Below are 23,814 nucleotides of genomic sequence, written 5' to 3'. Positions count from 1 at the left end.
GTAAGACCCAATCTAGAATACGGAGTCTAATGCCGAGTTCCAAGTATTCAGAGGGATATAGATAGATTGGAAGCAGTATAAGCTAGTGTCATCAAACTAGTTCCAACACTAAGGCAATTTGGTTATGGGCGGATGATGGAAGATTTGAATTTATTTGATCTACTAACTCGACGACTAAGGGGCCAGTTAATACAGTAGAGGCATTCAAAATTCTTAAAGGAATAACAAATGTAGATTACAATAATCTATTCACGCTTAGCACAAATCAGTCCAGAGGTAATGGACACAAACTGGAATTGAAAAGATACACCACCACTCAATTTGGCAATTTCTTTACATACATAATAGCAAATACTTGGAATAGACTTCCAGCGGATGTAGTAAACAGTAACACGGTAAATGAGTTCAAGAAAAAGATAGACAAGATCATAAGAACTCTCTAAATGCTTAAACTAAATCACTCTACCAAAGTGCAAATGGAACCTCTGCGGATAGACTATAAAGTCTTCGAGACCTCCAAAATCCTTGTAACTAACACACACACACACACACACACACAAACACACATACACTCTCTCTCTCTCTATCTCTCTCTCTCTCTCTCTCTCTCTCTCTCTCTCTCTCTCTCTCTCTCTCTCTCTCTCTAAGTTTACTTTTTACTAGAAAATGAGAAGTCCCATAAAAAGAAAAAGAAAAAAAATGAAATTGGTACTAAAGCAAGATGATTAGGCGATTACACAGAAAACTTGACAGAAAGAAGAAAATGCCACAAAATTTTATTTGCAACAATGTATTTGCACCAACGTCATTGGAATGCTTTTTCAACTTTAGCGTCATGGAGTTAACCGTCGAGGAAATTGTCATTCCGTCGTCAACGCATTGACGCAATTGGTGACGCAAATGTCCAAGACTCGGTACTGTATTATGTTACTACAAAACAGAAAAATATATTTTATAAAAGATAATTTTCCAGTTAACAGTAGGGTACTCCAAGGGAATGCGTTTCCACCTATGTTGCTTATCCTCCTCATGGATCTTATAATGCATACAACAGTTTGGGATGGTAAAGAAGAATTGCACTGGATAGGTAATACTAAATTAGCTGAACTAGAGTATGCTGATGATGCTGTCCTTACAAGCAGAACACCAGATGACTTGCAAAACCTGCTTACCAGAATGCATGAAATATCACATGAGGTTGGGCTCATGATAAATAAAAGAAAGTCAGATGATGAGAACAGAATATGCGATGGAAGATGAAATATCATTGCAAGGAGAAAGGATCAATGAGGCAGAATCATTTAAATATTTAGAAACTATGATATCTAATACAGGATCTTTAAAATTAAAGTTTAATGAAAGATTGAAAAACACATATCGGACAATAACTAGGTTGAGAAAAATCTGGATATCAAATCGCTTGAAATTAAAAACTAAGCGAGACCGGTGTTACTATGGATACGAGTCGTGGTATGACAAGGAAACAATTTCCATTAGATTTAGTAGATTTCAGAACAAAGCCCTCAGAAGGATATTGGGAGTTAAATGGCAGGACAGGATTAGAAATTAAACTGAGAGATTACTCGAGTGCCATATGTGGATTAGTTCACTAAACATTTAACTGGGCTTCACAAGGTGCTAAAAGAGTTGGAAGACCCAGGCCTACATGGCTGAGGACTATGAAGCATGAAGTAGATGATAAATGGAGAAGAATTTATTTAAAAGCACAAGATAGAGACAACTGGTGAAATCTAACCTATGTGTAAATAGGCGTAGGAAAATATGATGATGATGAGGATGAAGTTTACATACAAAGTTGATATATGAAGCAATTAAAAAACAGAAACAATCATGGTAAATATTCTTGTGGTTTCTTTGGTTGAGTATTTATTTATTAAAGTGCTTTTTCTAAATCCCTTTTAAGTGCATTCACGATGAAGTTTAAAGTTAATAAAACGAAATATATGAATAGTACTGTTCATAGACTAATAAGGAGAATAAATCACAATAATTAAATCTCTTCTTTGAAACACACACACACACACACACACACACTGTTCATAGAATAAAGAGAAAAAAATCACAATAATTAAATTTCTCATATGGAACTCTCTCTCTCTCTCTCTCATATATATATATATATATATATATAAATATACAGTATATATATATATATATATATATATATATATATATATATATAGAGAGAGAGAGAGAGAGAGAGAGAGAGTGAGAGAGAGAGAGAGAGAGAGAGAGATATAGATATATATAAATGTATATATATATATATATATATATATATATATATATATATATATATATATATATATATATATATATATATATATACACACACACACACACATATATATATATATATATATATATATATATATATATATACTTTCTCTCTCTCTCTCTTATATATACTGTATACATAATTATTATTATATATATACACACAAGTAAATTATGCAACTTTCTTGATTTAAATCCCAAATTTATTCTCAAAAATATGAATTACTAACTATCTAGAATCTCCAAGACACCAAGTGGGTTGTATTCTTAATAAATTCCAGACATGCATTTACCAGTAATAATCGTAGATTGTACTGTACACATATTACTTACTCTGCATCAAAGGGGTCAACTCTTGCTTGTTCTAAGCTAATAACCATAGGAGCAAGATTCAGGGCTATTTTCCTGTCTTCTTCATTAGCCTCAAGGTTCCAACGTATCTCAAGAGGTAACATATCCTCGGGAGGCTGAGTATCCTGTTCTATATCCAAAATATATACCTCTTGAAAATCATTAGTCATTTTGTCACAAATCCACTCCTGTAACAATTGGCAGGGTTTTATTATTTATAGAAATAAAAAAAAACATTATTCTAAACCCAAAAGCTCACAGTCTACAGGGGTCATAAATTATATTCCTTAGTTAAGAGAAATATAAATAAAATGAAGTCTTAAAATGCTACAATAATTAAAGAATATCGACAGAAAAATTGTATTGTAAATGGGGTAGTGGGTGGGAATTTTAATAACACCAGTTAAGTATCTAAATATAAAATTAGATTAAAACTTGTGGCATTTAAAAAAAAAAAAGTACCCGGGATTCATTAGTCAAATATACAATTCTTTGGATGAAGGGACGGTGGTATCAAAAAAGATCCCATGAAGATATCTCAACTTTAACTTGAATCTGAAAAATAAATAATTGACAGACTCAATCATACCATAGTACTCATATTTCTATAATAAAAATATGATTGAGAGAAGAACAAACCAGTCCAACATATATAAGTGAAAACTATTATCTAAACTTCAACTGTAAAGTTTGATACTCTGCTTGAAGAATTTTATCCAAGGAAAAGTTCTGATAAAGTCAAGAATAGCAGAGATGGCTTTCACTTCAAAATCTAGTAAATATGCTATATCCCATTGAATATTATAGGTAGTAGGTTGGTCAGGGAACCAGCCACCCGTTGAGTTACTACCACTATTGAGTTATTGGGTCCTTCGTCTGGCCAGACAGTACTATATTTGACCCCTCTCTCTGGTTACGGTTTAATTTTCCATTGCCTACACATACACAGAATAGTCTGCCCTATTCTTTACACATTCTCCTGTGTCCGCTTGCACTTGACAACACCAAGGTTACCAAACAATTCTTCATCACAGTGGAGATTAACTACTGCACTGTAATTGTTCAGGGGCTACTTTCTTCGTGGTAAGGGTAAAAGAGAGACTTTAGCTTTGGCAAGCGGTTCTTCTAGGAGAGGGACACTCCAAAATCAAACACTTGTTCTCTAGTCTTGGGTAGTGCCATATCCTCTGTACCATGGTTTTCCACTATCTTGGGTTAGAGTTCTCTTGCTTTAGGGTACACTAGGGCACACTATTCTATCTTTTTTTTTTTTTTAATGGTGTTGGGCAGGCTTAATAAAAGGGCCAAGGATGCCTCGTGATTTATCAAGAGTTTGCCTTTTCCTTATCTGTTTCTTTTTCTTTTCAAAACCATCCTCAGTGTCCTCCCTTCCATTGAAGTGGCTATCCTGGAGGGCATATAGCCTTGGATGGTGTATTGGCTCCTCTATGTTGACCAGTTTTTCCAACCTTTTTCTATGGTCTATGGGTTTGATCAATAATTTTATTTAAATGTCTGTACATATTGTTTTTGTGATCATTCTTGTTAATTTAGTTTGTAAGTATTATGCATCTTTCTTATTACCACTGATTCTTATTCTGTCTGGAGACATTGAGCGAAATCCGGGACTAATCCGTCCTAGACTTCGTCAGTGTCATCTAATCTATTGCAATATTCATGGTCTTCATGCAACTAATCAAGACCGTACAGTTGTGCCCAGACAGTATGATATTCTTTCGTGCTCAGAAACTTTCTAATACGAGGCATTTATCTGAGCTCCTTATAACTGGGTTTAGGGAGCCAACCATTTTGAAAAGAGATGCCATTCCTAGGACCCGGGGAATGGCGGTGTATATTAGGACCGAGTATCCTACTTCTCATAGGTCCTGCTATGAATGTAGATGCCATGAGATTCAGGTAATAAGAGTTTGTGGCTGGGATAAATTTTTCTTGAGTTCCATCTACAAAAATCCAGACATGGATGATTCTATCTTCGATTGTCTTCTTACCGTTATGGTCAAGATACAAGAAGATGATAGAAAGGCTTCTTTTGTCTTTGTTGGTGATTTCAATGCTCACCATAGGGAGTGGTTAAATTCTGTTTCTCCTACTGATCACCATGGCTTAAGAGCTTTGGACTTTGCCTCTGAATCAGGCTGTGACCAAATAATAGTGAAGCTAGTCACAGGTCTGGTAACTGCTTGGACCTCTTCTATACACCGACTCCCCTGGCGTTATAATAAGTAAGGTTTGTCCTCCAGTTGGGACATCTGATCATGCCTTGATTTCATTAGTAGTGAAGACTAAGAAGACTGTCCCTGATGTATCATACTTAAGTAAGAATACTTAGGTAATATTTATATGAAATCTCAAGCACACTGAAATGGGATTTTGAGTGATCTTTTGGACTTGAATTGGTCACAATTGCATAGTAGTGTTGATCCTGTTGTCCCTTTGAATGAGAATCTAGTCAACATAATTGATAGGCGTATCCCTTCTCGTGTGCTAAGGTACAGAGTGAAAGACAAACCATGGTTCAATGATGATTGTACACATGCTTATTTGGAGAAGCAGGAGGCCTATCATCTTTGGAAGGGTAACAGATCATATATGACTTGGAATAACTATACTCAGGTTAGACCTTTTGCTCAGATAGTTTATGCTTCAACTGAAAAGAAATACAACCCAGGAACACAAGTGGTGTGCTACCCTTAAATCTGCACTCTTTGGAGTAGAATTAAACCAGATGGCACTGTCACTCACTGTCCAAAGGAAAAGGCAACCCTTTTGGCTGATGTGCTTGACAGTAAACAAAGTAATGAGAAACTTGATCTTCCATATTCCCGTTTTCCTGAGGCTAAACTAACTAGTTTAGCTTTTCAATCTTGTGAAATAGAAGCTCTCTTGATGGACCTTGATGCTTATGGAGGTGTAGAACCAAAATAGTATTTTCCTTTGGTTTTTTATAAAAACTGCAGATTTCTTAACTCCAAAGTTCTATGATTTTGCACAAGTTAGCTAGAAAATGAGCTTTAAGCACTTGTTGGAGAATTGATAATGTTACTCCACTACATAAATGTGCTTGCAGTAGCTCAGGTCCAACAAATTGATGCCCAACTTCCATAACTCCCATATTATCTAAAGTTTTTGAACATCTTTTGATACAATGTCTTAATAGGTTTGCTTAAGGTAATCTTCTGTTCTCTAGTTTGCAATTTGGTTTTCGTAAAGGCCTTGGTGCATGTGATGCCTGTCTGACAATCTCCAATGCTGCACAAAAATCCCTTGATTGTGGTCAGGAAGTTTGTATGATCGTTCTTGAATTTAGTGCTGCCTTTGACTTGACTGTGTTAATCATGAGGCCCTTGTTTTCAAACTCAAATAGTTGGGAGTGGGTGGGTCGTTTCTTAGCATTATTATTAAATTTTTAAGTAATAGATCGCAAAGAGTTGTTGATGAGCACCATAATGAGCATAGGAATGTGATATCTGGTGTTCCTCAGGGTAGTGTTCTTGGCCCACTACTTTTCATACTACAGTATACATACATGACATGTGGTTTGGCCTAGAAAACAAGATACCGGTAGTTGCATATGCAGATGGTGCTACTCTCTTTGAATCTTTGAATTAATTCTGTCTTCTGAATGAAGATTTGGGGTTGCTGAATCCCTTAGAGATCTAGCTAAAATTAGTGCATGGTGCAAATTACAGGGCATGAAGTTGAATCCTTACTAAACTCACGTATGATTGTAAGTAGGTCAAGGACAGTGGCTCCTCAACATCTAGATCTCAGCATTGATAATGTTTATTTAACTTTGTACAACTTAAAAATTTTAGGTGTGATTCTTGAAAGCAAATTTACTTCTGAGAAACACATTAGGTCTGTCTTTTTCAATTGCACAAAATATTGGCTTATTGAGAAAGTCTTTTATGATTTTCAGTGATCAATCTATTCTGAAGAGGTTTTAATTCTTTCATTCTGCCTTATTGTTCTCCTGTCTGGTCTTCAGCTGCTGAGTCTCACCTTGTTTTGTTAGATAGGAACTTATGGTCTATTAATTTCTTATTCCTGATCTAGCTATTAATCTTTGGCATCGTCGTTCTATTAGTTCGTTTTTCATGTTGCATAAGATTTTTCATAATCCTGACCATTCATTACATTCAGATCTTCCTGGACAGTTCCATCCCGTTTGTAATACTGTACTTGCCATACAGCTAATTCTAATAATCAGGCCTTCTCCTTCATGAGGCTCATTACTACGGTACACAGTATTCTAGAAGTTTTATTCCAGCTATAACCAAATTGTGGAATGATCTTCCTAATCAGGTAGTTGAATCAGTAGAACTTTGAAAGTTCAAACTTGCAGTATATGTTTTTATAATGAACAGGCTGACATAAGTCTTATTATAGTTTATATATGAAATATCTGTTTCAATGTTGTTACTGTTTTTTAAACATTTTATTCTAATTGTTCATTACTTCTCATATTATATATCTAATTATTTATTTAATTTCCTCACTTGGCTAATTTTCCATGTTGGAGCTCTTGGGCTTATAGCATCATGCTTTTCCAACTAGGGTTGTAGCTTAGCTAGTAATAAAAATATAAGCATCTATATTAAAATTCTACAAAAAGAAATTATTAGTATTCTCAACAAGAGGCCTTACAGGTTTGTACATATTTGACTAAACTGTCCTCTTATATTATCGATACCATTATAAAAAATTCACGCTGAAAATTTACTTAACAGAGGCTTATAAACTTGTAAGCACCTAGCAAAACTTTCAAACTGCAAGCCAATACATTCAACCGGTATCCTGCTCATCACTCAGAGTAGAATGCGTGATACATGCAAATCCAAGCAATCTTGTGTGTGCTTAGCGTCAAGATACCTGAATTTGCCATGTGTCGGTCTCAGGTTTTTTCCTCAATTTCTCTAGTAAGTGTGGGATTACTTTATCTGTTGAAAGTAAATCTACAATGAGATTGTGTAATAACTGTAATCATGTCCTTAAAAGTGTTTCAAGTGGAGCGATTGTTGTCCAAAACAGCTCGTTAGGTGGTGTGCCTGGTAAAGGCAGCAGAAATTCAACAACTAATAAGGAAAAAATTATGCTGAAGTTGCTACATGACTGGAAAGAATTAGTCTTCTGTCCAGAAAAGTTTTAAAATGAAGGAGGAGACACGATTACCCATTGCTAAATCCTCATCTACCGCTAAAGTCGTTGCAATGGTACGTGACAGAAATTTAAATGAAGACAGAGGAGGCATGAAACTTATGGATAAAAGATATGGCTAAAAGAAAGATATAAATTAATTCACATAGGTTGCAGCATACGGCATTGTTAACAAGAGGAATATTCCTGAATATTAAATTCAGCGCTAGGCAAGAAAACCAAACTGTTTGCACCTATTAGAGAATGGAGTAATGTGAAAAAACTCATCCTAATTGCAGGAGATTCTTCATCTGCAGATAAAGCAACAACAAAAGCCCATCCAGAAAAACTTTCGGAAATCAATCCAGAGTAAGCGTTCAACAGTCATAAGGCTTGGCTTTTTTCTAATATAAAAATTCAAAGTAGGGTCTTCATTCACAAAAGCATCACACAAGCAACCAGAGTTAGAGGTACAGAAGGCCAAGATGACCTTGGCTTTTTGTGACAATGTGGCAAACCATAAGGTAAAGCTAGACATTTTTTATCGCGCTATAAAATATCACCCCTTGAAGAATAAGAGAAAAGGCACACTACCTGCTTTCAGGCAACACATTGCCAATTCCTAAGCCACTGCTCTTCTTTTCACTTCAATGAATGTTTTACTCCTGAATTGAAAGCATACCTTGAGAAAAAGGGGCTGCTGTTTGTCTGACAAACCTGCTCAAGGCTGAGAGATCAATGAATAGTCTCTAGCTTCCAGATACCTTTTCCACAAGAGAGTTGACTTAAAATGCCTAGAGCCTGGTCGAGGACCTCTTGGAGAGCACCCTTCTCCAATATGGTCTGGACTTCGGCCGGATCCTTCGCGGATCCCTTAGTGCAAGAGCTTGTTGGGACTAGATCCTGAGTCAGTGGAGGAAGAAATTGAGTGAACGAGATGCAATTCCCTTAACAAACCACTTTGACCATCCAGGGTTCGGCCCTGAGCTGCAGTCACCTTTGCCAGTGGCTTTGCAGGCATCCCCCCACAGGTAGACAGGTGGGAGGATTCCCCATCCTATAAGAGGGGCCTCGGCTGGCTTCTCTATTTCCCTTCCCTCCATGGAAGGAGTCTGACCCTTTCCGGTTATCCTGGAAGGGCTTCTTAGACACCTTCTGTTGTTTTGAGACCGTAGTCCTATTCATCGGAAGTTTGGGTGGAGGTTGTATCTTTGGTGGTGGAAGTTAAGGCCGTGATGTCAGGGCCCCCTGGAGGGAGTTCTGGTTGGACTTCCTCCACCACTACGCCACTCGCTCGACATCTTCCAGATGGAATAGGTAACTTCCTCCGAAAGAAGAGTTTCTCAGCCTGGATACCTCGGCTTGCGGGAACTGCCGATGGAAATTTTCAATGATTGAGTCCCATCTCTTCAGGATGGTATTTTCCCACAGGTTAACAACCTAGGAGGAGAGGAACTCGATCGTCCTGGTACTGGACAAAAGGAAGGTCTTCATCTACTTACTGGTGGACTCACAGGACCAGTCCTCAGACCTAATCAGGTATCCCACCGATCACAACCAGAGATCCACCCACGAAGTAACCTACATAGCATACTTCACAACCTCCTCCTGGTTGATGATCTCCGAAATCAAGAAAGAGGCAGAGTCCTGACAATCTCTCAAAGAGAACTCCTCTCGTAAGTGTCTCTGTAGAGTGGTCCAGAGGTAACGCCAGAAGAGGCTTATTGATTGCCTATTTAATATCACCTCCGATGCACAAACAGAATCAAGAGGAGCTTAGAGGAGGAGCCTGTAGCTTGTGATACTGCCTTCCTCCTGGCACTCTTCAACCAACTTGCTCTCGGGGGTTCTTTGAGTGCCACAGACATGGTTGAGAACCATGTCTTTACCACCTTGCAGGCTTTCGATGGATTTGACAGCCTATTGATGGTTCTAATGCAGGCCAAGACCTACCAAAAGGCATGCTCGGACACACTCTGTTCTGCTTCCGTGAGCTTAAGGCTAGCAGCTCTAAGCAATAGATCGTCCTCAAAATCTAACTGCTCATCCACTTCCAAGCTCTCACCCATTGGAGCCTGGGGTGGGTCATAGTCGTCAAGGTAGGCTATAGGCAGGGCGTCATTTTCTGACATCATAGAATGTGAGACTTCCCTCACCCTCTCTTGCCAAGGCGCAGAAGCCCTCGCAGAGGACTTGGAATGGTAAAATAGTCCTTCGGCTTCTTGCGCGAAGGCAAGTATTCCTCCTTGTGGCTGCCTCTTTCCTGAGGGGACGTTGGTCCTCTCCGGAGGGAGGAATAACATAAGGCTGGGATGGAGGGAGAGACTCTGGTGGAACCACCTCTATAGGCGAGTGGCGGAAAGATTCTGTCCGAGAGATCATCCTGTCCTTCCCGGGGGGAGAGATGTCTCTCCTTGGAAGGGGGTCCTGCAAGGGCCAACCCATCAGAACTCCTCCTAGGGTCTGATGGAGAAGAGGAGCCATCAGGGAAATCCACGGATTGCGAGCGGGAAAGGACCCCCTCACTGCCTGTCGCACTACATTAGACACAGAGCTCAACCAGGGGGTTCTTTGATCCAGGAACCTGTAAAGTAGGGTTAATTTCCTTACCTGGCAATTGCAACACCGGTCTAACCGCTGGGGGTTTTGCCAGGCGCTGATCCCTCGAAGTAGTGCTCTGCATCGAAGCCTGCTTTGGTCATCCTCCCTAGCCCAATGTACTGTACTTTGAGATGAGAATTGTCACCATGCTGTTCACACAAGGCAAGCTGGTCTCCTGGCAGGTGATGATCTCTTGGAGTCAGGCGTTTGCGAGCTTGCGAAGAAATCGGAGCAGTCGGCATTGGGGACCGATACGAGGGCAAATGGTGAGGGGGCGAGGAGGCGAGTGCCGCATTGGTGAAAACCTAACAGGCAAGGGCTGAGAGGGAAACTTCCAGTCGCCCCTCAGAGGAGTTTTTCGCCGAGGCCCCTAGGTGTACGAGGCAAGCCTTTCTTGTTAATACGAGTTAGAGACAGGCAATCAGAATCTTCCAATAAGGCTGCCTCGGTAGAAGGGGAAATGACAGGCTCAACTCTAATATCCTTCCGGGAAACAGGAGATGTTTTCACTATTCTAATGGAAAACACTTCTATAGGGTGATCAACTTATCTGCATAGTCTGAATGATATAAATCCCCACTCAGTGCACTCATGGGGAAGAGGGGGATCTAGACATAACAGGATAATCTAGAATGGAAGCATAACTGCGGTAGCCAAAGGATCCGTGATAAGAACAAGATCAATCCCATGCTGCACAATAACAGGAGGAGATAACATGTTAACGAAATTGTAGCATCATCCTCTGTCACAGACACCTCAGAGGGATCCTGAAACGCAGAACTTGGTTCAAATTCGACATAGTCGAAAAACACACAGTTTAATTCACAAATAATGAATATGCAAGCTCAAGTCCAAGGTTTAAGGGGACCATCTGCTATGGTGTTTGACAGAACAACTTTAAAAAACCGAAAATCGTTTAATTATTTCTATGTATGCAGAATTATATCGTATATGCTCTCCAGAAGTTTCAGCCAATTATTTTTATAAATAATGAAGACATAGAGGTCTTTAAATGATGACGTCATCTTTACTGCGTCATCTGCAATACCGAGTTTGACAGAATCGTCTTTGAGAGTTTATTTTTACATTTATATAGTAATTTTTTCACTTATATTTCAAAATCTCGTACGTCTGGCAGAGATGGAAGGCAATGGTAGAGCGTAGGTGAATGCAAACTACGAACTACGAGAAGAACAGCCAGAGTTTCCAATGACGTATAGAAGATACGTTGCATGTGTGTTTGCTTACTTGCAGTTCGTAAGTACATTGTGTTTTCACAACATCCTTGTGTACTTTATAGCATGACCAATATTAACTAAGGTCAAAGAAAGAACAAATAGCAAGCAGAGAGCAACAAATAAGAACCAAAAGGGGAGGGAAACATGAAAAACGGTACAAAGCTGGAGCATTCTAACAAACTCTGGCAACAATAAGAGGCCGCTAGCAACTCATGACACCCTTAAACCAAGTGTATTAGTAAACATAGGGTTTAAATACCTTGTTTAGGGAGCCTTCATGTAGGAATGAACAATATAAGTACAAAGTAAGGTTATCATAATAATGTTATCTTTGATTTTTTAAGAAAAAAAATGAAAAGTTATAGCAAATCTTTGGAAGCTCACAACTCAAGAACATACTTATTCACACTTGGGTACATTTTTCTTACTCATTTATGGTTCAATTTTAGAAAGAAAGATATCATTGAAAAGAAGAATAAAAATCCCACAATTTTGGATAACAGAATTTTGATTTTCGTTTTTCTCTTTTTTCATGATTATTTTACGTCTAGACGAAGAAAACTAAGAAAAAAATAATTAAAAAGAGAAAAAGGGAAATCAAGAATTTGTCACATGAAATTATTCAATTTATAAAGAAGTTTTGATTGTATCATTTTCAATACAATTGGTGTCATATTAATGGAGAAAAATGTACCTAAAATATTTATAAAAATCATAATTTTTGCTAATAAATCAAAAAGTTTTGATGAAATGACTTGAAATTTTTATATGATGAAGGTATTATATATGTCTAAAACATATATAGAAATTGAGTATTTTGAATCATTAAAAAAAAAAGGCAGACATAGAGCGTCCACTTAAAGGCTGCTCAGAAATGGCAGAGGCAAGAAAGAGTGACATTGCCCTAAAAAGCAGGACAATGCCTTAGACACTACCTATATACACATATGTTCAGTGCCCAAAGCCCCTTTCCACTCATGCTAGGAACAGGGAGGGCCAGGCAATGGTTGCTGATGACTCGGCAGATAGACCTATAGGTTTGCCTAAACCCCACATCCTTAGCTCATAAAGACAGGAGGTTGTAGCGACCAAAGGAACTAGACGAGTTAGAACGGGACTCGAACAACTGTCTGGCAATCACTAGGCAAGGACGTTACCAACAAGCCACCAGTTGCAATGCCAAAGACAAAGACAAAAGCACAAGCACTATAAGGGTGAAGAGCTGGCGATGTGGCTGTCTGATCGTAGGAATAAAGGGAACGTTTAATACAAGCGTAACCCGTCATGAGCAGCACTTACCCAGCAACGCATGACGTAACTACCGAATTTCTTTTTGATAGTGTACCCATAGAAAACTAAACCAAAAGTAACCCCATTAAATGACTCAGAATTTTGTACTCCCGTAGAAATAAAGGCTGATTCGACTCAGTGTCGATTCTGTCTAACGACTCCTTACCCCTCGGCAAAGGTGGGGGTTAGTCAATCTAAAGAAGGTTGGCAAGATGTAATATTCCTCTCTGAAAATAGCACCAAGCTTGGGTACTAATCTGGAGATTCTTTCTGGATGGGAGCGTCTCTTGTTGGCATCAAGGGTTACTTCATTCCTCTGCTAGCCTTGGACAATGAACCAGATGCTTGTACCTCTGAAGGACTAGCATGTTCACATTGAGAAGGCCAATGGACTGAAAAGTCCTGAGGCTGCTTGACACCTAATAATGACAATCTGGGCATGTGAGTTCTATGGGAGCTAGACTGTGGTGTTCTAGAGCTCTCTCCCTGCTGGAGTTTACATGAGGAGTGATCTGCTCTTATTACAAATTCTGGACTCCTTCCTCTCAGATGACCAAATGATCTTCGAAGGAGAATGAAGAGGGGACTTGTCTGAGAATGAGATTACTGTACCCTTTAATAGCAGTCTTCTAGTATTATACCTTAGCATGTCTACACTATTGTCCCAAAACTGGTGATTCTATAAGCAATTGCATTCTATTGGGGGAGCTAATGTGCACACATGTGTGTATGCACCAGCAGAATTGTGTGTGCTATCCAGAAAGAAAGTCCACTCATAGCATTGTATTACGTTCAAGAAGGTCGTATGTCCACAAATGAGTGTACCTGAGTGCGAACAGTAAAGTGCCTTTGTACAGGAATTTTCCCAAAGGGGTCAGTGCATGTGAAGATTAGTGCATGCATGCAATCATGAGAGTACACTTTCGAGTGCTTAGGCATTTTGGAATGTGTAGGTAGTGTATGTGTGTATAGGGGAGCACTGTGTCAAAAGAGTACTGGCAAGTGCGATCATACGAACGCCAAGAGATTAGTGAATATACCTTAATTGGCAAGTGCAACTGCATAGTGAGATTGTAGGCTGCTGAGTGCAATCTAATTTGAGAATATGCTTCAACAGCAGAGCGCTGTCGCACGCGAATTACCAGGGTGTGCATTCACTAAAGGTCGCACATGAATAAGAGAGAGTAAATCCACAAGAAGGTGCTCGCATTAACAGATAACCACTAACCAACTGGAGAATTTTCTAGTTCACAAGAATATGCGTTAAATGGGAAGCGCTACCGAATAGTAGAGTACTAGCAATCTCCAATAGTATTATTATTAACATTATTATTATTAGTTAAGCTATAACCCCAGTAGGAAAAGCAGCATGCTATAAGCCCATGGGCTACAACAGGAAAATAGTCCAGTGAGGAAAGGAAATAAGGATATAAATAAACTACAAGAGCAGTAATGAATAATGAAAATAAAAATTTTTAAGAACAGTAACAACATTAAAATAGTTTTTTATATATAAACTATAGAGACATATGTCAGCCTGTTCAACATAAAAACATTCGCTGCAAATCTGAGCTTTTGAAGTTCCATCGATTCAACCTTATTAAAAAGATAATTTCACAACTTTGTCACATCTGGAATAAAACTTCTAGGATACTGTGAAGTATTGAGCCTTATGATTGAGAAGGCATGACTATAAGAATTAACTGCATACCTAGTATTAGGATTAGGATGGTACTATCTGGGAAGACCTGAATGCAACGGATGGTCAGAATTATGAAAAATCTTATAAAGAACTAAATGAACAACAGTTACAGGACTCATATCTAGACCAGGAATAAGAATTTAATAACCATAAGTTCCTGTTCAACAAATTAAGACGAGAATCATCAGCTGAAGACCAAATGGGAGAACAATACTGTACTCAAAACAAGGCAAAATGAAAGAATTAAAACCTTTAGAATAGATTGATCACTGCAAAAGCCTATTTTTTGTGCAGTTGAAGAAGATACAAATCAAAAGATTTTCTCAAAAGTAAATTTACAATCAGGAATTACACATAAAATTTTAAGTCTCAAAGTTAAAAATAAACTTTATCAATGCCGAGATCTAAATGTTGAGGAGCAATTGTTCTCGACCTACTCGCTATCAAAATTTGAGTTTTGTTAGGGTTTAACTTCATGCCCCATAATTTGCACCATGCATTGATTTTAGCTAGATCTCTATGGAATTCAGCAACTCCAGATCTTCATTCAGGAGATGGAATTGATGCAGAGTAGCATCATCTGCATATGCAAGGAGCTTGTTTTTCTAGGCCAAACCACAAGTCATATGTATATAGTATGAAAAGTAGTGTGTGCTTGGGTATGAACAGGTATAACATCAAGATCCTATGAGTAAGCGCAACATATGCGTGTGCGAGTGGTGTAGTACTTGTGAGCAGATGACCACTCACCAAAAGGAGTACACTTACAAGCGACCATGTGAATGTTTAAGACCGATGAATGTGCACTAAGTGGAGAGCATGCATGAACGAGAGCAGTTAACTTTCAGCATCAGAGGTGTGCGAGCGAAGAAGTTAATAATTGACATCAGCAGCAAGCACGACAATTGAAAAGCACATAAGCACCAAAGAGTTCGTTGACTCCAAAGAGTGTATCAGCTTTGAAGAGCGTTTCAGCTCCAAAGCATGTGTCAGCTTTGAAAAGCGCATCAGCTTCAAATGTTCCAAGTCTGAAGAATGAGGTCTATATAAAGACTGAAGAATGTGAGCTATATGTAGAGCGTGCGAGCATGCTCTCACAGGAGTGCACACATGTACAGGTGATTGTTAATGAGAGCACCTCACATGTAATGGTATTTCTCCAAGTTCTCATTGTATTTCTCTCTGGAAAGAGAGAGAAGATACATCTTCTGAGGATGTAATACTATGCTACTTCAGTTGGAGAAAGTGGATCCCTGGGAGAGTGAATGACAATCTTGTCGTGCTTTCTGAAGTCGACAAACTGCGCTGAAGAGAATCCCTCTTTTTCCTTTTCTTGGGACGGATAGAACAGCAAAGCCAGCCGATGATGATATCATTATTACTAGCCAAGCTAAAACCCTAGTTGGAAAAGCAAGATGCTATAAGCCCAAGGGCTCCAATAGGGAAAAATGGCCCAGTGAGGAAAGAAAATAAGGAAATAAATAAATGATGAAAACAAGTTAATAATAAATCATTTTAAAGCATTAACAACGTCAAAACAGATAAGTCCTATATAATCTATTAACAATGTCAAAAATAGATATGTTATATATAAACTATAAAAAGACTCATGTTAGCCTGGTCAACATAAAAACATTTCCTCCAACTTTGAACTTTTGAAGTTTTACTGTACTGATTCAACTACCCGATTAGGAAGATCATTCCGCAACTTGGTAACAGCTGAAATAAAACTTCTGGAATACTGTGTAGTATTGAGCCTCATGATGGAGAAGGCCTGGCTATTAGAATTAACTGCCTGCCTAGTATTACGAACAGGATAGAATTGTCCAGGGAGATCTGAATGTAAAGGATGGTCATAGATATGAAAAATCTTATGCAACATGCATAATGAACTAATTGAACGACGGTGCCAAAGATTAATATCTCGATCAGGAATAAGAAATTTAATAGATCGTAAGTTTCTGCCCAACAAATTAAGTTGAGAATCAGCAGCTGAACACCAGACAGGAGAACAATACGCAAAACAAGGTAGAATGAAGGAATTAAAACACTTCTTCAGAATAGATTGATCACCGAAAATCTTAAAAGACTTTCTCAATAAGCCAATTTCTTGTGCATTTGAAGAAGACACAGACCTAATGTGTTTCTCAAAAGTAAATTTGCTGTCGAGAATCACACCTAAAATTTTAAAAGTCATACAAATTTAAAGAAATATTATCAATACTGAGATCCGGATGTTGAGGAGCCACCGTCCTTGACCTACTTACAATCATACTTTTGAGTTTTGTTAGGATTCAACTTCATACCCCATAATTTGCACCATGCACTAATTTTAGCTAAATCTCTATTAAGGGATTCACCAACCCCAGATCTACATTCAGGGGATGGAATTGATGCAAAGAGAGTAGCATCATCTGCATATGCAACGAGCTTGTTTTCTAGGCCAAACCACATGCCATGTGTATATAGTATGAAAAGTAATGGGCCCAAGGACACTACCCTGTAGAACACCGGATATCACATTCCTATACTCACTATGGTGCCCATCAACAACAACTCTTTGAGATCTATTACTTAAAAAATCAATAATAATGCTAAGAAACGACCCACTCACTCCCAACTGTTTGAGTTTGAAAACAAGGGCCTCATGATTAACACAGTCAAAGGCAGCACTAAAATCAAGGCCAATCATACGAACTTCCTGACCACAATCAAGCATTGGAGATTGTGAGAAGGGCATCACATGCTCCAAGGCCTTTACGAAAACCAAATTGCAAACTAGGAAATAGATGATTACCTTCAGCAAACCTATTAAGATGTTTTGCCAGAAGACGCTCAAAAACTTTAGATAATATGGGAGTTATGGAAATTGGGCGGTAATCAGTGGGACTTAAGCTATCACAAACACATTTACATAGAGGAGTAACATTACCAATTCTCCAACAAGTGCTAAAAGCTCCTCCTCTTGCTAACTTGTGCAAAATAACAGATAACTTTGGAGCTAAGAAATCTTCTGTCTTTATAAAAAAAAACAAGGAAAAAATACCATTTGGGTCTACACCTCCATAAGCACCAAGGTCCATCAACAGAGCTTTAATTTCACGAGATCGAAAAGTTAAACTAGTTTGTTTAGCCTCAGGAAAACATGAATGAGGAAGTTCAAGTTTTTCATTACTCTGTTTACTGTCAAAAATTCATCAGCCAAAAGGGTTGTCTTTTCCTTTGGAGAGTGAGTGACTGAGCCATCTGGTTTAAGTAAAGGAAGAACTGTTGCATCTACACCAAGGAGTGCAGATTTAAGGGTAGACCACCATTTATGTTCCTGAGTTGTACCAGAAAGGGTTTTATAATGGTTAAATTGTACTCCTTTTCAGTTGAGGCATAAACTCTGAGCAAAAGCTCGAAGCTGAGTATAGTTATTCTAGGTCAAATCTGATCTGTTACCCTTCCAAAGATGATAGGCTTCCTGCCTCTCCAAATAAGCACGTCTACAATCCTCATTGAACCACGGTTTGTCCTTCACTCAGTACCTTAGCACACGAGAAGGGATACGCCTATCAATTATGTTGACTATATTCTCATTCAAAGGGACAACAGGATCTACACTACTATATAATTGTGACCAATTCAAGCACAAAAGATCATGCAAATTCCCATTCCAGTCTGCTTGGGATTTCATATAAATTTTACAAGAGTATGATATATCAGGGACTGGGATATATCATAGGCAATGGACTGGGAGGTGAAGAAAGCCAAAAGTGCTTCTTTTCTTTACCTGTAGATGTCAAGGCTGAAGGTGATGGCGCCCCTGAAGGCGAGGACTGAAGATCAACTACGCCTTCAGACGGGCTGGGCAGAACTTTGGAGGTCATGCTAAGGGCTTTGTCTGATGGTGTGACAGAAGAAGGCTCCTGAGGTAGAGAAAACTATGTATTCTATGGAACCAGGGCATACAGAAGTCTTTTCTTCAACAGAATACCCTCCAGACTTCCATATCTACCTTAGGGCATAGTCCTTGCCTGCATTGTCACCCAAAACTAATATATCTTTGAGTTCATTGCGAAGAGAAGGAATAATTGCTTTTCTAGGGGAAGCAGGTGATGTCAACTTGCTGTAGCTTAGTCTCAAGGTTAAATTAATATCATCATCCTCCAAGAGGTCCCGGATTTCTTAGACTTTGAGTAAAATCCCAAAGGTGACGAATCTCAATTGGCTTCTTTCTCCTCCTGCTGTAATTCTTCAACTGGGAGGAGGACTACTCCTTACATTCTTCACAAGGGAAGAACTGTAAGAAATCATAATCCCTGCAAGGGCTTAAAACATTGGGATCTACAGCAAACTTGCTTATAAAGGATCCGCATTGCTGAACAGAAACTCCTTAGCATGAACACATGCCTACATGTGGTTTCTCCATATAACTCAATTGCAGAAATTAGACAGTCCAAAACAGAAAAAGAAAATTAAAGTAGCCAAGTTTGAGGAACTGAGCACACCTCTGTACGACTTAGCAGCCAATGTCAAAGTGGTTACTCTGTGAGCTGGCAGGGAGAAACTACCAATATCTCTATAAATATTTAACAAGTGTGTTCCAGCTTTGCTGAAATCACACTCCTATTAAATGAAGAGGTTTTATATCTGTGTACAAACAAATGCACTTACAAAAAGGTATAAAACAAATTCCTCAGAAGAATGTAGATTACTAAAACCCAGAATGAAAATGCATGATAAAACACAGAAGTAACTTTACGAGTAGAATCAGACCTGACCATTTGGGGAACAGGAGGGCAGCATACAATGCCAGCGAATGCTAAAGGAACATGTACCCATAATGACACTTCCAGATTACCTATTTCATTAAAAAACTAGAGACTTCTGTATCTCACCCTTAATAGAAAGACTTGTAATTGTATTCATAGTTATATAAAATCAAATTCAAGAAAGCGATCATTTATACGGAAAATGGAAAAGGCAAAAAGCAGTTTTTACACAAGGTCATGAAAATGCACTTATATACTAAATAAAAATTAGTACTATAGTATATGCTGTGATGTGTTTTATATTGTAAACTATGTTTTTTTGTTGTTGTTCTGTTAAGGTGCATTTACACATATTTAAGTGTAAATGCACCTTGACTGGAAAGACATGAAAGCATTAACCCCTTCACTACGAGATTTGTCACATCGGATATACTTGCTCACTATATAATAACCTACATTTCTATGATCATTTGTTTTACTCCTGATTACAGATACATTTTTCAAATGTTTGCTTTTTTTCCTTGTATTTTTTCACACTAAACAACCAAAATATTTTTTCATTCATTATGAAGTGATTATAGTATAATTTTTCAGAAATCTGTTTTATAAAATTTTCTCTAAAATAATAGTAAGGCACAGTGTTTTTTTTACGTAATAAAACTCTATATTCATTGAAGTGACTGTTATTCTGTAATATTCCACAATAAATAGCCGTCGAAAGACAAAACTACTCGTCAGTAATAATGGACTTTACGTTATAAAGAAATTAATGTATAATCTATAAGGTATACAATAAACAAAATACTGATGACAAAAAGAAATATTTCTCTGAGAGAGAGAGAGAGAGAGAGAGAGAGAGAGAGAGAGAGAGAGAGAGAGAGAGAGAGAGAGAGATATAAATTTAGTTCATTAGACTGTTGATATGAACTGGATCATTCCAGTTTTGAGCCTTTCATGGCCTTGGAAATAGAGACTGCGCATATAAGAACATGACGAATACTGCGTAGAATGGCTATAAATGGAAATAATGACAGTAGACTAACTTTTACTGGTAAAAACAATGCACAATACTAATATGACATATATAAGACATGAAGATATTATTTTGTAGAAATGATAGTTGAGAAAAAAAGAATAAAATAAGGCAAACACATCTCTTCATGTGTCAACAACTTGCATAACTAGTAAAATGTTTTGCTTACATTATGGGTGGGACTTAGAGGCAGAGAATTGAACACGTATGCCAACATAGAAATACACTAAAATAGACCTTAAATAAATAGTGAATAACGACTAAAATCTCAAGTATTTTGGTTGGTGATGGGGAGAGATGTGAAGATCCCTACATCTCTAACCTTGGGGTGTAAGGGGGGATTTGAATAATGCCTCAGGAAGGGAATGTCGCCATTGGCTAGAGAGAGTAGCGTGGTTCTACTATGGTAACATAAAAACGGTTTAAACTAGCTCTTACACAATCAGAAATAAAGGCTAGAATCCCAAAGACTATGTTGGATAACTGAAGAAAGGAGGAGGGGCCAATTTTAGGGAGAGGAGGAGAATATAAGTGAAATTTCCCGAATGTGAACTATGTGGGATATACGACCATGTATTATACTCTTGTAGGATATAAGAGTAATTTTAACCTCCATAAGTTTATATTTATACCTTAGCTTGTACAGTAATAATGATAATAAAGATAATGATGTATCCGGACTTCCCCATCAGTATCACCAGGCATATTTTTGGCATATAATGACATCATCAAAGCAAAGGAGTTAAGAAATACAGGAACAAGCACAATCCAGCATTTTAGTTACATGAGAGGGGAGAGTAAGTTGAGACCAATTCTATTATACAAGCAATTTTCAAGCCCTTTTTTAATTCTGTTATGACTTTGTCTTCTCTATCAAGGCCTGTTCTGTATTAGGTGTTATATAATTGTGAATAAAACTCCTATAAATATTTCTTTATAGAATTACAGGGGACGGGATAAACAACAAAAATACTTTCACAGCTACCATCCCAAGAAATGCAATGAATACAACAGTAATAACAAGATGGTATAATGAGTACTGCTGCTAACAATGTGAGCCAGGGAAATTAGAGATGGAAATTTTATGAAATCTCATAAAAGTGAGGCTGAATCAGCACTAGTGGGCAAGATGGAGCTTACACTGTGAGAGTCTTCAAGAGTGGGACTAATAACACAGGCAAGATTGGAATTTTCCTTGTTCATAAAAATGAGACAATATATGATGAATTGAATGATGTGAAACAAACAAGTCCAGGGAAAAATTGCTTTCCATGTTATGCAATGCCTTTATATTAATGGTGATGAATAACTATCATTTAACTCATTCCACTTTACAACAATAAAGCAAACATGAACAAGAAAATTACATCCCAATTTCTTAGTTTTTTTTTCAATCCTGAAGTGAAATATTCACTTACTAAATTCTATTTAAGGCAGATGTTCAAGTTTAAGAACATTATTTCTAGTTACCAATTTTGATTTAGATTTAATGATACAGTGAACAAGTGTGTACAAGCATGAAGGCCAATTTTCTACCATATCTTTGAATTAATAAAAAGGGTATGATCAAAATACTGCAACAAACTGTACTGTACCTCTAATTTCGCATTCAGCCCTTCCTTGAGAATTATGGAAGCTAATTCATCCATGAACAGAGCAGTGGCAGAGGATGACTTTTTTGTAGATGAGAAAACTAAGAGAAGCATATTTTCTGCTTCTACCAATGAAGAGGAATTTAAGTCCGACCCTGAACTTCTGCTACTATTCACAAGGCTGTCATCAAGATTTGCTATGTTTTTCAAACAAAACACAGCATTGATGACACCAATTAGTTTAAACCTGAAACAATAACATGCCATCATTCTATTTGAAAAATCCAATAAAGTACTCAGAACAAAATAAAAATGCAGGTAAGAATGTTTAACCCAGGACTGATAGAAAACTTGACTTTAGAGTAATATCAATTCTTGTTTTTTACCGTAAACATATTCCTCCAACATCCATAAAGATAACTTAATAAAAAAGGGGAAAAACATGCAAGTCTGGAAATTACTTACTTGAGTTCCACATGGGATAACTGCTTGCGTACAAGGATAGCTAATTCACCTTGGAGGGCTGCATGAGAAGCATCAGAGTAAGCTAAATGGCTTACAATATCTAAGAGATGTTTTATTTCCCCCATGTTCAGTACATCCACTAAGTCAAGAGAACTCTGTAATAAAATCATAAAATAAATTGTGATAAAAAATACTAATCTTTTAATCATGAAGAAATAAATACCACTACATGGTTCAATAATGAAATAGTCAAATAAGAAGGAAAAATACAAATATCTAAAAATAGTGATATTTTTACTACAGCATGCATAAAGCTATATTTCACTGGATACAAATGAACATAACAGTAATCCATATTAACTCTATTTGTCTTTTAGCCTAATGCTCTTTCTTGCATATTGTAGTGTGAAGTTATGGACTATGCAAACAATAACAGCTCAATGCATTATTAAAGGCATGTAACAGAATGAATGGAACTTTGGAGATGGTCTTGGAGAAAATTTTCTCAAATTAAGATTGATTATGTAATAAGGGGTACAGAAGGAAGGAAAACTTTTCATTGCCTACTGCAATATAACAATTGATTCTAAGATTACAATGTAATCTCCTAGTGAAAACCATGGTTTATTTTTCATGAAAGTCATTGAAATTGTGGCTGATGTGTCTAAACCATAGGTCTTGCTAGAGGTCAAGATTTAGGCTTAGCATTCTGATAGTAACACCACATGTCAATTTTGGCAGAAAGGTTTTTGCCCTCTAAATAATCATTTAAAAGTTACTCTTTCAGCTCCTTATGTAGAGTACAGTCACTCCTCTGCCATCACAGTTTCAACATTCTACAGAACAGGGATCTCTTGTATAGTATTTTAGATAAAATTTTGATTCTTTGTGGAACTTTGTAGTTACAACAGTTGCATAAAGCTTATTTGCACCCCCCCCCCCCTTCAGGCTGTTTCCCCCCTTCCTGTACAATGCCACTTCTCTGGCTGACTATCACTTTGCAAGCATATTTCACTGTGAAAGCATCTCCCACAAACATTTGTTAAGTTACAAGTAGAAGTACTCTTCCTTTATTGATGCCATGGCCCCTAAGAGTACCATGAGGTACATGGATTAGAACTCAAAGAGGACTCATGCTGCCATGGCAGCAAATACCTCACACAGTACAAAGAATATACCAAAGGTGAGAGAATAGACATAGCTCGCTCATCATATGGGAGAAAGCCAAATTTCTGCTCTACTATTTCACGCAATATGAATCTTAGCCAACATCTGCTTTTCCAAGCCAACAAGCATGGTTTAAGTTTAAATGGCATTTTACACTTAAGAA

At 37.6% G+C, this 23,814-nt stretch overlaps 1 protein-coding gene across 3 annotated transcripts in view; it reads right to left on the bottom strand.

The window, feature by feature from the left end:
• Positions 1-23,814, bottom strand: part of Fancd2 — a 728,399-nt gene that overhangs the window by 169,491 nt on the left and 535,094 nt on the right. For all 3 annotated transcript variants that reach the window (XM_068387949.1, XM_068387938.1, XM_068387943.1), the window contains 3 exons: positions 22,485-22,639; positions 22,023-22,266; positions 2,632-2,837 (listed from right to left, as the gene is read on the bottom strand). In XM_068387949.1, the coding sequence (XP_068244050.1) occupies positions 2,632-2,837; positions 22,023-22,266; positions 22,485-22,639 (605 nt within the window). The remainder of the gene's footprint in view (positions 1-2,631; positions 2,838-22,022; positions 22,267-22,484; positions 22,640-23,814) is intronic.

The sequence above is a fragment of the Palaemon carinicauda genome, chromosome 1 (genome assembly GCF_036898095.1).
Source record: "Palaemon carinicauda isolate YSFRI2023 chromosome 1, ASM3689809v2, whole genome shotgun sequence".
Taxonomy (NCBI): Eukaryota; Metazoa; Arthropoda; class Malacostraca; order Decapoda; family Palaemonidae; genus Palaemon; species Palaemon carinicauda.
This window is presented reverse-complemented; position numbering and strand designations above follow the sequence as displayed.